This window comes from Microtus ochrogaster, chromosome 4, assembly GCF_000317375.1.
Source record: "Microtus ochrogaster isolate Prairie Vole_2 chromosome 4, MicOch1.0, whole genome shotgun sequence".
Taxonomy (NCBI): Eukaryota; Metazoa; Chordata; class Mammalia; order Rodentia; family Cricetidae; genus Microtus; species Microtus ochrogaster.
The window spans coordinates 43,104,465-43,122,779 of NC_022011.1; the positions used below are offsets into that span (position 1 = coordinate 43,104,465).

General features: G+C 49.1%; 1 protein-coding gene across 1 annotated transcript in view; it reads left to right on the forward strand.

Annotated features, from left to right (window-relative positions):
* The window catches only part of Mvb12b (multivesicular body subunit 12B), a 165,627-nt gene that overhangs the window by 68,166 nt on the left and 79,146 nt on the right, over positions 1-18,315 (forward strand). The window contains exon 6 of the mRNA XM_005346015.3: positions 1,440-1,562. Coding sequence (XP_005346072.2) covers positions 1,440-1,562 — 123 coding nt within the window. The remainder of the gene's footprint in view (positions 1-1,439; positions 1,563-18,315) is intronic.

An 18,315-nucleotide genomic window follows, 5' to 3' on the forward strand; every position in this document is an offset into this window, starting at 1 on the left:
GCTCCCATTTACACACGCAGCACACACAGCACAGCCAACCACTGCACTGTTAAAGTGTACTGCATCTGTTGTTTGCATCTCTCATCACAACACTATTTTAATAATTTATTTAACTTTATTTTATGTGCATTGGTGTGAAGATATCAGATCCTCTGGAACTGGAGTTTTAAGACAGTTGTGAGCTGTCATATGGGTGCCGGGAATTGAACCTAGGTCCTCTGGGAGAACAGCCGGTGCTCTCAACCACTGAACCATCTCTCCAGCTGCCTACAATACTATTTTTAAGAGATGCAATTTTAACTGTTTTAAACAATTCTGAAGAATGGATTTTTAAAAATAAGTACTTATCTTGATACACAAAACTAGAATCATCTTCCTGGTATAATTTTTTAAATTGTCGAGGTACAATTTTTATTTCATCTTGGACGATAACATACTCTCCTGGAAGACATAGCATGATTTTAAGAAGAGAAGTGAATTGAGGATTCAGTACCAAAGTGCCACATGACAAGGGCCTGAACTTGTGCTCCGAGAGGCAGAAAGCTCAGACTGGGAAAGACACAGCCTCCACTGAACCAGGCAGGCTGCAGCAGGGGCAGCCTGCAGCCGGGTAGAGATGGATGGACTTGGTGGTACTGCAGCTGGGCTCGCTCTTTGGATAAGGCAAGGTCTGGTTTAGAATAGCCCCCAGGCTACACCCAAGACCCACAGGATAAATGTCTTTTATTTTTGGAAGAGATGCTGCCCCTTGCCTTCTAGTCCCACAGACACCGTTTGGGGGCAGCAGAGAGGACTTGCATGTGGCAGAAATCATTCCGTCTCATTGCCAAGGGTGAGCTTGCCTCATTCGCTTCACAGGTGTGCAGCGTGGGGCACGGCCACTGTTGCTGTCAACACCACAGAATGTGTGCATCTACTCTTGGTTGTACCTGTTTTGTGGGCTGTGAGCCTCTGGTTTGAGGATTTGAAGCCATCTTCCCAACTGACCTTGGAGTGAGGCCACACACAATGACCCCCTGCATTGAGGGGCCAAATCCTGACATTTGGAAGTATTGTGTGGATTTGAAGAATCCTTCTCATGCTTAGAAATCAGGCCTGTGTCTGCCAGGCCCTTCCCCAACTGCCTCACCCTAACCGCATAGAGTGCTTGAGACCAGTGGGATGGGAAAACAGAGTGCAGACATGCCAGCAAGTCAGGCAGGATGCTCAGGTGGTAAAGACGGCCGCATCACAAGCTTGTCTGATGGCTCAGCTGCAGTCATGCTAGGCTCTGGCTGTGGCACCCAAGGCATGAAGGGAGATGATAGGGCCTGGCCTACATGGTGAGAGTGGCCTCCCTGGGGTTTGAGATCACTCCTAATGAGATAGAGTTGGCTCTGTGGCTCAGGTCAGTGCTCCAAGCTCAACAGCACCTTGAAGGCTTTTCTTTTCTCCTGCAGGGAACTGAACAGCATGGGTATCTGGTATCGCATGGGCAGAGTGCCAAGAAACCACGACTCATCTCAACCCACCACGCCTTCACAGTCGTCAGCCGCTTCCACCCCAGCCCCAAACCTTCCCAGGTGAGGCTTTGTTGAGGGTCTCACACGTGCACCTCCATGGCCTTAGGTCCTGCCAAGCCATGCAGTTTAGATGACACCCGCTTAACATTTGCTGAAGATTTACAGAAGACTGGACTTGGGCCTTAGGAAGTCCCCGTCAGAAACCTGAATGTTCCACGTGTGGAAAGGCCTCTCGATATTCTATATCGTGGGCACACTACAGGTTACTAACACAGCAGGAGGTGTGGCTCAAACTTGGTTGGCCAAACCAGGTGTTGCGTCTCTCACCCTTAATCCCAGCATTCAGAGGAAGAAAGCAGAGGCAGGCTGGTTGTGAGTTCAAGGCCAGCCTGGTCTACATAGCAAGACCAGCCAAGGCTACATATTGAGACCCTGTCTCAAAAACCAAACCAAATAAAACAAAAACACAAAAACTGTCTTGCCATTCGAGTAAACTTAGAGACATACTGGTTTGTGTGCCAGCCAGGTGACCAGAGCTCTGGTTTCCAGAGGGCAGAATTCTCTCTCAGCTCTGCCAACCACTCATCGGAAACCCTGCAGGACTAGTCAGCTGCCCGTGACGTTTGTTCTTTCCAGGGGCTACAAACTAGAAGTCTTTAGAAAGTGGCAAGTTTTGGGGAGGGTATATTCATTGTCATAATAATTCATTCTGCCAACATCATTTCAGGTCATCACCTGTGCTCGTGAGGTCAACTTAGATTAGTTTCTGGTGCTCATGATCAGCTCAGGTTTGGGTTAACTGCAGAGGACGCAAAGCCCTTGGGACTCAATTGCCTTGAATAAATAGAGCCAGTCCCTAAAGATACAAGTGGTCTGGAAGGACCCAGAAATGGGCATTAGCTCAGGCAGTTGCTAATTCCTGTTGCATGGAATGAAGCCACTCTAATTTGTTTCCTGTTTAGTGTGGGAAAAACAAAACAAAACACTGACCAAAAGCAACCTGGAGAAGACTGCTTACTTGGCGTATACGTTCCTGCTGCAGTCCATCATTGCGGGAAGACAGCGCAGAAACTGATGAATCAAGAAAATGCCCACACAGACTTGCATACAGGCCAATCTGATGGAGGCATTTTCTCAGTGGAGGTTCCTTCTTTCCTAATGATCCTAGTTTGTGTTGAGTTGACAAAAAACGTACTGTACAGGGTCCCTACTGTCCCAGAAGAAACAAGGCTTTTCTGAGCTTGCCTGTCACAAGAGAACCAGGTTACACCACAGCAGGCAGCTCTAGGAGCTGGTGGAGTTGCAGGGTGGCATAACCCAACGCAGTGCTTCTAAGGCTTATATGTTTTATGACCTTGGTGCACAGTTTATGGTTTACAATGGCTGCAAGGAAATTGGATCAGTTCTGTTTTACTTGCCAAATAAAACAAATGTTAAAATAGTCAATATAAAATGTATTCTAATTTGGCTGAGTTAAGTCAGCCAGCCTTCAGGAGGATCTCCTCCTGTATGCAAATGCTGCTGTGTTTCTCTCAGCTCTCCTCTCTGCCTGGGTGTTGATTTACAGGCAGTGTGCGTGCCTGCGTGAGCCTCTTAAGTCATCTGGGTTTGGTGTTTTATCTTTCATGAATTGACTTGGGGATTTTATTCTTTCCTATCCAGCATCTTTGTTTTGTTTTGTTTTTTGAAAAGAATTTCTAGTTACTTCAATTTTCTATTGAAGACAGGAAGGGTTGGGCATGCTAATTTGTTCCTCCAGATGCTGGGTCTCTATAAGGAGTGACAGCTTCACAGTAACTGAAGACTCAGCTCCCCATAGGCTGCATCCCCACCCCCGCCCCTGTGACGTTCAGTCTCCCTGTCCAGCTCTAGGCTCCAGAGTTAAGTCAGACTAGTACCCCACACTTCTTTTCCTGTTCCCTCTTCATGTGGTCACAGGACAGTGCCTCCCTGTGTCTTGCACCCCTCTGGGCTGTCTGTGCTGAAGTCACACTGGGTGAGCAGTCCCCTACTGTCATGGTCACTGCACATGCTTCTCTAACAGGGAGGACCCCGTGTGGCTACACCTCCCGGTGACTCCCCATCCGTGAGCACTGCAGAGTTTTTCAATCACAAGAGCAATAAATGTTTGTGGGAAATTGGCAAAATATAGAAAATAATGGAAAAACAAAACCTGTTTTCAGTGAGCAAATTCTCATAACCTTTTGGTACATTTCCTTTGAGCTCCTTCCCCTGTGTACTGTTATGTAGGTGACATCATCGCATATATAGCACGCTCATGATTTTCCCATGGAGCGGAAAATCGTAAATATCAGGTACTTCCCTGGTCTTTGTGTGGGGACACCTGATTCAGGCTCCAAAGCATGGCTGCCAGGAGCATGGTGGGGGTGCCCTCTACTGGCCACCTAGAAGGTGGCAGGAAGCATGCTGGGAGGGAGCCACGAGCCAGAGGGAGATGGAGTGGGTGGCAGACAAGCTGTCTCCTGAGCCTGGAAATCTCAAGCCAAGAACATGAGCTCTGCCAACACTGGGGTTTAAAGCCTTCCCGGCCGCTTTTCGGAGAGCTGTCATTTCCAGCTTTACCTCAGACAAAAGGGGCATTTGCTGACCTTTTCACAGGTGATGGCCGTCACCTTCCTTGTCGCAGCCGCTGGCTTGCTTGCTCTTTTGAGCCTGCGCCTTCCCACTGCTGCAGGGCATTCTTGATGAGACTCGATCCAGAGCCTCCTCCCTGCCTTCCGGAATGGAGCTCTCAGGGTAGCTAGCATTCTGGTTGGCGATGTCCAACTAATTGGTCATTGAATGCAGTGGAAATTGTGTCAAAAGCAGCATAAAATGGCTTGGCAGAATTCACCCTCTGTACAGTGAGCCTGGTTTCACCCACAAACTTCTGCTTAGGTCTCTAGGGCAAGCCACTTTGTCCAGGACCTGGAGCCTTGCATCTCCCTCCGGGCAGTGAGCAGGGATGCTTCCTGTTCTGCTCTGGGCTGACACCTGGGAGCACAGATGCCAATAGTGAACTCACCTTCAGACAAAGCACCCACGCCTCCCACACATGGGGTCTGTGTGACTGTGGGGAAGGTGAGCTCTGTGGCTGCCCAGACCAAGATTTGAGAAGCTCCAGGGATCCATGGTGGAGAGTGTGTTGCCTGGGTCAGTTTGCTGAGCAGTGGAATCAGAAGCTTTGATAAAGATGTCAGAGTCGTGCTTATCAAGCCCACAGATGTCACAGTTGCCAAGGAGAGCAGGTGTGCCCAAAGATAGGGTCAGGCCTGTATAACTCCACAGTCGCTGCACCCATGGGAACAGGCAGTGGGTGCGAAGAAGGACCTCCCAAAGGTCACATGGTCCACAGCACAGGCCAGAAGACCCGACCCAGAGGCAGTGTGTGTGTGTGTGTGTGTGTGTGTGTGTGTGTGTGTGTGTGTAAGTAACTAATCTACTGATGGATTTGTACTTGAACAGATAATTGGGAAATGGTAGACACTGGAAAGGTGAGACTCTATAGGAGGAAGTGAGTCACAGCCCCCCCCCCCCCCCCCCCTGCTTTCTGGACACCTTGAGGTGAGAAGCTCAGCTCAGTTACACGCTTCCCTGCACCGCAGAGTAACAGAGCTGGCTGGCCGTGAACACTTGGCACTGAGACCCAAGCCTTTCCTCTCAGCATTGATATCCAGGGTGCATTGTCCACAGTAGCAGAAGGGAGGGGCGAGTCACACCTTAGTCAGAAGTGCTCATCTCCCTCCTTCCCTGCCTACCTTAGTTCCCACTCGCTGTGATGAATACACTGGCAAGGGCAGCTTAGGGAGGAAGGATTTCTTTCAGCTGTTTTTCCAGGCTGCAGTCCATCATAGTGGGAAGCCAGAACCCAGGAGCTCAGCCATAGCCAGGAACTGAGAGCTACGGATGCCTTGTGCTTGTGCTCGGCTTGCTTTATTCACTGTTATACAGTTCAGGATCCCTGCCTAGGGAATGGTGCCACCCACACTGGGCTGGGGTTCAAACATCAGTTAACACGCCCACAGGCCAACCTGGTTTAGGCAGTTCTTCGCTGAGACTTCCTTACAGGTGTTTCTAGATTGTGTCAAGCTGGTAAAACCAACCACAGTACTCCTCCCTTAGAAATACAGGTTCAACAGACACCTTGCCTGGGGAGGGGGCCCGGGAGGGGTAGCCTTTGTTAGGGGCATGTTGGGATGGCTCAGAGTAGGTGTTGGCCACTGAAGCCTGCTCCAGATTCCACAGGCACTGCTCCTTCCACTCATGTGCTGGTGGCAGTGACAGAGGCTCCAGTGGGAGGAAAGCTGCCATATCCCTGGGACAGGTACAGACAGGCCTTGCAGAATGCCGGGCATCGGTGGTGCTGACAGTATGTCTCAACCCAGCATTGGTGTGTTTAAGCAAACAGTTCCTGTGTGACTCCCTCCAGCATCCATCTGAAATAAGTGGCTAGGACCCCAGTGTGCTGGACATGCTAAAACAGTTCATTTCAGTGTAGACCTTGAATGGGGGATGCCTAGAAGTTGGAACATGCACACAGTGGCTCTGCTCTGCCCCACACACAGGCCTGGAGTATGAGTTCTTGTTTGTACATCATGGTCCTGAGGAGAATCCCTATCATACATTCCTGTCCTTTATGGACACCCTCCTACTGCCCCACCAAAAGTCACAGAGTAACCCCCCCACACACACTCTAGCACATACATACATACACACACACACACACACACACACACACACACACACACACACACATTTTCCAGCAATGGATCACAGCATTGTCCCCTCAAGGTGTAGTTGCTTAGGAGCCATTCCCTGGTGTCAGTCAGCCGAGCTTGCCTCTCTGTGGCCTGGTGCTTGCTGCTTAGAGGTGTTTGAAGATCTCCCAGTGATTTGTCAACTCCCAAAAAGTTGTCAGTCAGTTTCCAGAGTATGTTTCTCAGTGACAGACATAATTGTACTTAACTCTTTGCATGGGTATTTTCGTTCCGTGACAGACAGTCTGGGAAATGGGGCATTTTGATGGCAGAAGGTCTGTCACACGCACTTAGTCTTCCTCTCGGGGACACGGGGATTCAGTCACAACTTTTGCATGTCAGTGTCAGGTTTTGAGAGCATAGATCCTGCTGACCTCAAACCTGGTTCCATCATTCAGGTCCAGGGCTGTCATCTGAAAGGTTAATGGCCCTTCCTGCAGGAGAAAGAAAATCATGCCACCTCCTCACTGCTGTCATATCCATTGTCACAGCCCATGAGCCTGCCCGATCCTGCCTCCCTGCTGGACCCAGGGCCCAGTTCTGCTGCCTCATGAAATGTTCTGGTCCGCTAGCAAAGTCAATCCTCTAGAGCTGAAGCCTCAGTTGCTGGATGGAATCTTCTCGTCTGTCCCAACAGCCTCAAACCTTGTGACTGCCTCCTGTCAGTTTTCAATTACAGATTATCTTTGCACCGCAGATGTAACTGCTGCTTCCCCTGTTGAGGCAGGACTGGAGTGAGAGACCCACACGCTCAGGCCAGGGAGGCAATGCGGTGTCTTTTCTTCTCATGGTTGTGCATGCTTCCTATTGTGCATGGTAGAAGACGGGTACTGCAGGCCTGAGCCCGTGAGAGTACCAGGAAGTCTTGGGGGCGGGGTGGGGATGGGCAGATCATATCTCTGCCCTGAGCGATGGAGTGAGATGCTATGCTTTGGTGTGGGCTTCTTCATTTCCAGAAGGGCAATGGTACCCTGCCTCCTGGTCAGGTTAGCAGACAAGGCTGAGAAACGGCTCCAAGGAATTGTTCTTCCCTGCTAGTGGACATGCCATGGCGTGGTCTGAGTTGCTCTTCTACAGCGAGCCACAGGGACTCGGAGGCAGATGGGCACTCCATGCTGGTCCTGTCAAGAGAACTTGGGGTTCAACGCCACTACAGTTAGGTTTTCCTTCTTTCACATGAAACCCACCCAGGTTTTGTTTAATGAGATAGTTTTTAAGGTACAGACCACGGTATGGAGTTTTTTTTTCCCCCCCAAGGTGCACAAACATTTGCTCTGAGGTTTGAACCCACTTCCTAGAGAGGGCCAGCGGCTGGCTGTTACAAGAGAGCCCTGGGGGGGCCAGGCCTGGGCTCCAGAGCCAGGGCAAGGCTGAGGCTGCTGGGGAGCAGCCATGACTCATTCTGGCAGCCACTATGAGAGTGCCCTCCTGTGCTAGCTAGCCTCTTCCCTCCTTAAGAGTTAGGCTAGACACCTTCCTGGCCCACAGTCGCCCCAAAAGAGACTGGTTACACAGAAACAGCGATGATGATGGTTCGATGACACTGAATTGAAACCTTTCAGCCGTGCTATTTCTGTTGATGCAGGGAGTGGACGGGATGAAATGCGGCTGCATATTGGTTAAGACCTCTGAGTCCCAGGTGCTCAGCATGTGGGAAATATTTTCAGAAAGTGTGTATTGACTGTATAATATGAGCTTGTCAGTGTGTACTTCCACCTTCCTTTCACATGTATTGTTACACAGTCATCCAGAGAACAGAGACCCACACAGCAGTACTGGGCTGCCCAGTCCTGCCTCAGGGACTTTATAAGCAATGAACACATGTCCTAATAATAGCCCCATGGAGATCAAAGAAGTTAGGGTACTTTCCTAGTGACCTATAGCTGGTGTGTCAGAGCCCAGATCTCAGCCCATAGGCCAGCTCCCTTCAGCTTGCAAGCTCCCCATGTGCCCACAGCCTGTGATCACATGGTTCCTAGTTGTTGAGAACTGGGCCTATTCCTGATACCCGGCTATCTTAGACAGGCAGCTAGAGTGGGAAGTGGGCGGCAGGGACTTCCTAAGGATTATAAGGGTTAGACAGTGTCTCCCCAGCCCCCTGACTGAACATAATGTCATTAGTCTAAACTTAAACTACACGGGTCCAGTGCAGTGCCCTTGAGCTGTAGCTGCTGGCCAGAGACCCTGCAGTCCACGCAGAGGTCCCATGGCATCACCCCTTGCACGGCTCCACCACCCTGCTTTGGTCCTGGGCCCTGAGAGTATTGTGAAAGCCACCTGCCCAGTGGCCTCTTCTGAAGCCAAACCCAGCTTAGCACTGGTGTCAGGGTAATTCTGGAGGAGAAATTTCATTAGGATACAGTTTGGTATTGTTCGGTATGAATGATGACTTTAGGCTGAGCAATACACTTTTAGATATTAATTTTTAATATGGCATCTTGGGAAGTCAAGGCTTCTGTTTAATGAAGAATTGACTATTAGTCAATATGGCTGCTACCTCTGAGCCACGGCGACTGTCAGCCCCTCACACCAGGTTTTAACAAGGTGTCTGCTGCTCGCAAATTCACTAGAGCTCTGTAGCCTTTGTGACATTGCGAGGGTGGCTTCTGCATGGAGGCCATCCTGGGTTATGGGTGTCACGTCCTCTCTGAGGCCCGCTCTCCAGTGCAGTCAGCTCCCAGCTTTGGAGAAAGGCCTTTTTCAGAATTATGAAAACAGTTCTTCATGTGTCGGGCCAGATTTGTCAGTTCACTTTGGGGTTGGTTTTGTGAACCTGGCCACTTAGAGGAGGACGTTTTACCTTTCATCAGAGTGGAAGCTGACATTCGGTGTGTAGGTAGCTCTGTGGAATATTTCACCTGGGTCTCTAGTGGAAATCTGAAACAGTACAAATGCGCATTCGCCAGCACCTCCCTCCGCTAGACTGCACTCTTTCAAGACAGGGTTTCAATTATTAATTTGGATATTTAATAAAATCCTTTGCCTTCAGTAACTTTCAGAAAACCTTCTGAGTTTATGTGGGCTGGATTTTTGCCCATAGGTTGGGTAAAATTCAATTCAAATATTCTTCATGAACAACATATGCTTTCTTTCTAGTTGAATGATATTAATAGTGAGTATTAGAATACATACAGTTATCATTTCAGCTACAGGTTTCTGAGCACCCTGTAGTGGGCATCATTTAAACGTTTATGTACATGCCTGTAGTTGTGCATGTGTGTGCATCTTTCCTAAGGCAAACAATCCGGTCCCTCTTTTTAGAGCGAAGACTGGCCTTCAAAGAATGAGGCGTAGGAGACGCTAGCACTAGAGCTCAGGGCCACAGGCACACCCTGCTTGCCTGCAAGGAGCCTCAGGCCTCCTGGTTTTTCAGCCCTTTGCCTTGGTGTTTCCTGTAGCCAGCAGGTATGATCTGGCATCAGACCAAACACAGCTGTTCATCCTGTGGCTCACATCCCACCTCCCCCTTCGCCAGAGCTTTATTCTGCTAACCAAGATGTTTTCCACAGCTCTTAAGATGGAGTGGGCTGGAGGAGGAAACTGTTGCCTGGGGTTCTTGGTCAGGGTCTGGGTCTTTGAGCACCGCCTGGCCACTCGCCTGCTCTGGCTCTCATGCATGCAGCTTGTTATAGGCTTGGCCGCCTGCTCCTGAAATTCAGCAAGGCGGCCATGTCAGCTGGAAGGAGATGAAAAGCCAGCAGTGCCCATGTGTTCCTGGTCTTTAGAAGTTGGGTCAGCGAGGTTTAGAGACTCTTTAAATATTTCAGTTTATAGGATTAGACTTGATCATCTGGGATGGAAGGGTGCTGCCCCAGGCCAAGGCTTGGCTTTTTCTTCATTTCTTTCATATGAGAGGTAGGTGTTTGACATTGCACAGTTCGAGTGTAATAAAACTTAAGTGTAGTGAATAAATGCAGTGAATTGGAGAGCTGTGGCAGCTCTGAGAGTTTGCTCCCCTATTTATATTTTGGAAGTAATCATGACTTGAAAAGCAGCAGATTGGTACAAGGATTGTAAGCTGGCAGCAGAAAACTCCTGGCTTTGAGGGAATTGGTAGTCTTTGGCCATTCTCTAAGGAACGGTGTTCTGTGCCTGTTTGACTCTTCGCAGTGGTGTTGACAGTGCCCTGCAGTCCACTGACCAGCTGGGCGCTCTACCGTGCATGTTCATGGTGGTGAGCAAAGCCACGATGTTATAATCCCAGGATACTTAAGAAGTCTGGGATTTCAGTGGCTCCCAGGTCTCCCCACAATACAGCAAGCACCCCAAGTTTTCCTCTAAAGATGCGCACACCACTAGGGTGTGCACCCCTGCCAGGATGTGCCTTCCATCAAGAGCTGGGGCACTCTGGTCACCACCCCTGTACAAAAGCCCAGTGCCCCAAGTAGGGGACCCCGCCCCCTCCCAAGTCAGTGGGAGCGCTGTGTGCTCGCTATCATTTTCTGTCATGTTCCATAGAACATGATCGCTCTTTGTACCTCTTGAATCCTAAATTTCAGAAGTAATTTGTCTCTTTCAAAGAGCGTGTCATTAATAATCATTATTTAGAACTGCCGAGTCTTCAGTGTGAGTGTGCATGTACATGTATGTGTGCGTGTCTGTGTGTGTGTCTGTCTGTCTGACTTAAACATCCAAAAAAAATTGGTCTTGCTTGTAGCAAACAGTGCCTCCACGTTGGTAGATCCAGCCCTCCCCACCCCCAGCCCTACCCACAAGTGAGTTGTCCCCTGTCTGCCTTTAATCACATGAAGGTGGGTGGCCACAGAGACTGACCAAAGCCTGGCGTCCTGGAACTCATTAGTATTATTGGCAAAGACAGGATTATAAATTGAGAATTTTTTTAACTGATTGGAAAAAATTCCTATTTAACTATTTCATTTTATTATCCTTACAAGAGAGAGGAGAAAGAGAAGAAAGACTTTCTCATCAAACATTTGAAACAGTAAATGAGGAACCCAAACTTCAACTCTCACTGGGCATAGACCCTGCACAGTTGTTATAAATGCTTCAAGGATGGCACCTGGTCACCCTGGGGCCAGGGGCCAGAGGAGCATCCCCAAACCTGCAGATGGGTGGTGGTTAAGAGACAGCATTGCTATTCAGTGTATGCTAATGCACGTTGTTATTCTTAACATTAAAATTCCACTAAAGCACTAATAATTACTGTTAATACCATCTAGTGGAAAGTTACAGTAAAGGAGCAGTAGTAGAAACAGTATTTAAGGGAGAGCTGCCGGCATGATAAGAATGCAAATAAGCGTTATTAGCCTAATGATTTTGCCGTCGCCATGGTTGTGCGGCAGCAGTGTTGTGAATATGTCATCCGGCACCCGTGAATTTGGAAAGTGTGTCAAAACACAACTTCAATTAGTTTGCTCTAATTATGGCTCTGGAGAGTTTGTGACTACATCACTCCTCATTAAAAGAGAGATTTTCTCCTATGGATTAATGTAATATACAAAGGAAAGTTTCAGAGTTCCTGACGCCATTTGCTCCTCTCCTGAGCTTGCTCGGAGCAGGCCTGATGGATGCAGAGGGCTCCTGCCGCGACTGGACTCAGGAGATCTGATGGTGGGTGACCCTGGTGAGATGGCTGCTGTGGTGTTGGACTGTTTGGAGTGGCTCTTCCCCTGTCCTGCTGAAGTGGCCACTGCAGAGGGAGCTAGGAGGCCCTCCGAAAGCAGGGGATGGAGTCCGTTTGAGTCAGTTAAGAGATGTTTGCTATTGTGGCCCTGTCTGTCTGTCATGGCTCCTTTGCATTGAGCTCAGAAGAAGCTTTTAGCCTGAGTGGGGGCTGTGAGTAGAGGCGGCTTGGAGGAGAGACTCTTGACTCCAGGTTGTGTAATCACTGGGGTGGTACATAATAAAATGCCCTGAACTGAACATGAAGGGCTTGCCAGGCAGATGGGAAGACCTGAGTTCAGTACCCAGAACCCACACGAAAAGCCAGGAGTGGTGGGTGACATGAGCATGGTATCCAGAGACACGGACGAGCAGGCTTGTGTCTTCCCACAGTGTCAGAATTTACTGACTACCCTTAAACTTGCAAGGCTGAACGGTTCTAATGACAGCAGTTTGTCATAAACCTGCCTTCCGTGGGAACTTGGCCAAGGCAAATGCAAGCTCTCTCCTTCCTATCTTATTACTAATGTTAATCCCTGTCATACAACACACCATAAACCTGGATGTGGATTATAGAATGAATGCACGTCGGAGAGGTCAGGAGGTTTCAGAAGTGGGCTGAGAGTCCATATTGGTTAACTGATGGATCAGACCAGTGCTGGGGGAAGCTGCTGTCAGAACTGCTGAGTAACAAGTAACTTGACGTCTTAACCCTTTGGGCAAGTCTCAGCACTACTCCGAGCCTCTGTTTCTCTTTGCAGGTCTCGTGAGAATTCAGTGGGGAGTGTAGGTAAGCCTCGCAGCTGGTGCCCCACCAACACACACACAGCTTGTAGTGCCCTGCTTTTCAGGGCTGGTCATGGAAATGGGTCAGCACAGTCTTGCTTCACACCCTGGGATCTTTCTTCGGCTTCCTTCTATCGCAGTCTGGGAACCCGAGTGCTCTTGGGCAGGGAGCAGCTGGGAAGGGGTTAAGGTAGTAATTGTTTAAGTCTTCCAGGCTTTCTCCCAGTTCTGCGATAATTTGATGAAGAACTTCACCCTAATTAAATATTCAAATTAGGAATAAGTGTCAATATGGCTTCCCATTGCCTGGAACGATGATTAATTGTATTCAAAACTCCAGTGGCCGCTGTAATCCGAGCCGAACCATTGTACCTGATTATTTCTCTGCTGCATTTGCCATGTTTTTGTTTTAAGATTTAAACCAGTAATTGATTTGCCATATGCTGTCGAGCTGCACACACTTAAAAGCCGCACAGTAGGAACTCGGGGAGCTATGATTTCCTTAGTCTTCCTATGACAGCTTTTGTTTTTGTTTTTTGACTTATCCAATGCATTATGCTTTTGTGGGGGCCGGGGGGAATGGCCCATGAGGGAAGCTCACTGTATACTCAGGTTGGTAGTTGGAGTCATATTGATCCAGGCAGATGAGCGGCTTGGATGGGAGTGAGTGGATCAGGAAGGTAGCGGGGCGCAGTGGAAGGAGCATGGTTTCCATGAGAGCCCGGCCATATTCTTTGACTTTATATGACTTTGGGCAAGTTCCTTAACCTCTGTGAGCCACTTTGTCCCCGGTGTAGCATACTGTATACCTTACTGGGTTGTTGAGATGGTCGCGAGGCCTGTAGAACAGTGGTGATTGTCATGGTCTCGGGTGCTTGCAGGGACAAAGCCCCTAGTGTTCTCCTTCCCCAGAAACCTTTCTCCGTTATCATTATCTCCATTATGGTGGGAGTCAGCACCAGTCTCCCACTTCTCCCTCTCAGACCCTGCATTGCCTGTATCTCTCCATGTGACATCTTCTGAGTTGTTACTTTGACACATGAATAGCTAGTTTGTATCTTGAGCTTTTTCTCCCCTTCCTGGCTAAGGCCATGCAGGAGACTCTCAACAGATGTTGGCTGTTGTTCTTATCCCTCCTTATTTTAAAACCAAAACTTGCAACCTTTTACTCCTTTAGCCTTAGAATTTTAGAGCTTTTCGCTTTACAGTAGATTTATGTATTTGTTTCAGTTTGTGGTCAGTAGATTCCCACTGGGAGAATATGCTTTGCTCTGGCTTCTTAAACCATTGTAGCAGCTAGCACAGTGCTTAGCTTACAGCAGGAGCCCAGTTAAAGGTGAATGGACAGGGATGGTGAGATGGCCCACTGAGTAAGGGCACTTGCCACCAAGTTTGTCAGAAAAGAATTGACTCTCATAGCTTGACCTCTGACCTCCACATGCACACCATGGCACACACATAAATACAAAAATAACCAGTTGTGGCCCCTTGTTAGCGGGTGCACACCGATACCACCCCCCTCTTCCTGGATGGAGGCCTGCTCACTAGGACTGTTAGGATTCAGTTTCTGTCTGGGCGTGGAGCGCTTCTGAGTTAAGCTTACGGCACTCACTTGCCTTCACTGGTGTGGAAACGTGCCACATCAGACTATACAAGTGACAGCAGTGGCTTTTCCTGGACATAGCCTTCCGGACTGGCAAGAGAAGAAAAAGCACAACTGAGAACATGGCGGGCGGGACGCATAGCTGTTGAACCACTGCCTTTCTGTTTCCAAGGAGCTGGGTCCAAGAAGCTTTACTGGAACCTTCAGAGCTCAGTCCGATGTGGCGCTCAGAGGACCCGGAAGCAGGAGCCAGGCTAAGAGGTCTGCATGCTGGCCAGATCCTTCCAGCTGAAAACGATCCATTTTAATTACCTCCAGGGTGTGCCAGCCCCTGAGCATATGGTCCTTAAGAAGCAAGGGTCCCCAGACTGTCAGCGAGTGTGGGCACTGGCCAGGGACCTCTTTCTGACACTGTTGACCAGCTTGTAGTGTGGATGCTCCAAAAGGTGCTGATTAAAATGCCAGCAGGTGCAGCGAAGGTCCCTTCCCCGTGACTCCCACACCCCGCTCACACCAGGTGTTTTATCAGAGTCTTTTTCTTCATTAAGTGGCGTTCATTAAGCATGTCCTCACACCTGGCGCTGAAGCGGCGCCTCACAGCCGACTTCTTCCCAGTGGTGTTTTGCGTGAATAAAAGGGAATTTCATTTAGCCATTTGCCAGCCCCCACCACCACTTTAACTCAATTACTATTGCTTTTGCGCGATTCTTACACCGTCTTCAGCTCTCCTTTGTGCACTGCCCACGGTCATGCCCCACAGTCCCACAGACGCATGATGTGTGATGGTGAGACAGCCCTTTCACATGAGTGCCGTGCTGGGGGCTGCCCCTGTGCCACCTCTTAGAGTCCTGCCCACAGCTTCGAGAGGCTTCCCCTGGCTTTGTCCTTGTTTCATAAAAAAACACTAGCAATGACAAGCAGGAGATGAGTGGCGTGGGTAGAGTCCACTCTCCCCTCAGGTTATTGCTGATGACACCACACGCTTGTCCAAGAGCTGGACATCCTTCAGGCCTGTTGACACTGAACCTACACACAGAAGTTGGTTGTCCCTCAGGGCTGGTTGTGACATGCTGTTTGGAGCTGCCTAACAGCTGTGTTACAGAACACATCCAGTTCATACCTCCCTTCTCCTTGTTCTGCCCCGACAATGTTAGGAGGTCCTCAAAGCAGCCCCAGTTCGCCGTCCAAAGACCTGGTTCCTGGCAACTGAGGTTCCACTCCACACATGGTCCTTCCCCACCGTCTCCCAGCCCTGACCCCTTAACCACTGTCTTATATCTATGTAACTTTCTGTGGTGAGCTTACAGCGTTGTCTTCAGGTGTGCCTAATCTGGGGTCTGGGAGGGAGCCCCGCTCCATGTGTGGGAGTCCCCTTCAGTAAGGGTTCTGAATGTGCCCCAGAGTGGAAGCCCCACTCCCCACCCCCCTTGTGGGAGTTCCCTTCAGTAAGGGTTCTGAATGTGCCCCAAGGCGGAAGTCATGTTTGAGCTTATTTTCTCTAGGCTTAGAATTTGTTGTCATTTTAAAAATATTTGTTTTTATTATTTTGTGATTATATGTGTGAGTATTTGTGTGTGTGGTATGCACATGTGAATGCAGGTGCCTATGAAATCCAGAAGAGGGTGTGGGCCCTTGGAGCTGCAGTTAGTGGCGGTTATAAGCCATCTGATGAGGGTGCTTTGCAAGAACAAACTGTGTTCCTAACTGTTGAACAAGCTGCCCAGCCCTCTGTTCATTTTTTAGCTGCATCATTTCAAAGTTCATTTATTGAATTTTTTATAGTTTTTGCTGGTTTGGGTTTTGTTTTTTATTTTGTTTTGTTTTCTTTATGAGACTGGCCTAGGATTGATTATATAACCCAGGCTGGCCTGGAGCTCATAGTGACCCTTCTGCCTCAGCCTCTTATATGCTAGGATTATAGGTATAAGCTACCACACCTGGCTTTGTTTATGCTTTTTTAATGTCCCTTTTAAGGAAAGTCATTTTATTTTCCAAATAGCTCAATATTGTAGAAAGTTGTGACCTTGTACCCCACCCAAAATCTCAGGAACCCCCAGGTTCCTGGAGCACATGCAGGAGTCTACAGCTTCAGAAGGTGGCAGAACAAAAGGCTGTACGTGTATGCATAGGGGACATAACATAAAAACAGTAGCCATCTCCAGCTGCAAGTTAGCCACCGCCTCCGTGTGCAGTCCTCAGCAGTTTGAAGAGACAGCGGGGTCTGCTGCAGCCCGGCTGCACCGTTGCCATTCCTTTTGACCACTGGGTCCACAAGATTGATGGTTGCATTTAAAAAATTCACACAGACTTGGAATCAACACTAGAAAATACAGATTTAAATTAGCAAGAAAAAGGCAAACTCAAAGGAAATAAATTGTGCTGGCAACTACTGTCACATAATAAAATGTCATATGTAACTAAAGGACTTTTGTTCAGGGCTGAGGCTCAGTGGCCATGTTAATTGAATAAGGTGCCTCACATTGACTCGGGGCAAGAGTGAAATTTCCCTTAGCATCTCTTTAGCTGGAGTTGTTGTTGGCAGCAGCATGGTGCTCATCTGTTACAGAAACGCCAGCCCCTCTGCGCTGTGATCGCTCCAGAAGCAGCACCCAGCCCCAGCCCTACAGGTTTGACCTGTCTTCCCAGGGCAGGTCCTGAGAGAGGAAAGCCAGGCAGAGACTGCCCTGATGCCTTCCGTCAGCTGATGTTGGAAAATTGCTATCTGAATCAAGTAATAGTTGTTATCACTGATGATCCCCGAGACTCCCAAGGAGAGGGCAGCCTGCTTTCTAGGTTTCCTGATCATTCAAGGGTATCTCCACAGCCACTGTGTCTACCCGTAGATGGGGCACCTTTGGAGCCCACTCCTGTAATCCTGCTGCTTCTGTTGCAAAGTGAGTACTAGCCACGGTCACCTCCTGGAACATCTTGGTGGCGTTTGAAGCTGTGTAGCTCTTGGCCCAGCTGCAGAGGGCAGAGCAAACAGACTGGCCCCTGTGCAGTCCTGTCCCTGCCTTCTCTGCTGCCGTGCACTGCCATGACCTCGTCTCGATTTGGGAGTGCCTGGGGCTGGCAGGTTCCAGTTTCAAATGTGGAAACTAGATTGTCCCCTCTCTCATGGGTGCCAGCTTGTTCCATCTAGCAATCTCCTGAGATTTGTACAAAGACCTTGAACTATTTCCACATACACTTGTACCATAGCTTCATCTGTCCCCCAATTATTTGATATCATTGGCTTTATAAGCAATGCCACAAGGAAAGTATTTATTGTTTGTGTAAAGTTATCCTTGAATCAGAGGGAGCTGCATTTTCCAAATCATTAACCAGCCTAGACTGAGGCTGAGTAGGGAGCAAGTGGAAAGCCTTGCTGGAAGATTCCCAAAATTATCCCTAATTATAAGTCACGATCAAATTTGCTCATACAGGAAGTCTGAGATGATTTACAGGATCTCCCCTGAGTTGTGCAAGTGTGACTGTGTAGGCTCTGTTCTCAGCACTGGAGTACCGAGCAGAGGAAAGTGATGGAGATCAAATTCTCCCACAGAGGGAGGACTGTGCAGATGGGGATGTCGTTAGAAAAGACCTCATAGGAGGGGGCATCTCTCCAAGGGTGACCAAGGCAGGTATCTGTGAGGTAGCCTGGCCGGAGAAGCCAGCATCTGAGAAGCTGCAGAAGAGTATTCCTGGCAGACAGAAATAGCAAGAGCAAAGGCCTGATCAGGTCTGAAAGCCAAAGGGATAGAACACGAACAGCTGAAGCTGGGATCGGTGAACGGGAGTGTGGGAGGCCAGGCTGAGCTGGCAGGACCTCACAGCCAGCAAGATGCAGTCCAAAGCAGGGGAAAGTCCCAGTGAAGCCCCAGGAGTCAGGACTTTAGGATGGTGGCAACTTAGGAAGGGAGGGTTTATTTGGGCTCACCACCTGAGGGTACAGCCTGTCGTAATGGTGAAGGTGTGGGCAGCTGAGACTGCTGACCACTGTGTCCACAGTGTCTGTGCTGGTGGTGAAGGCGTGGGCAGCTGAGGCGGCTGGCCACTGTGTCCA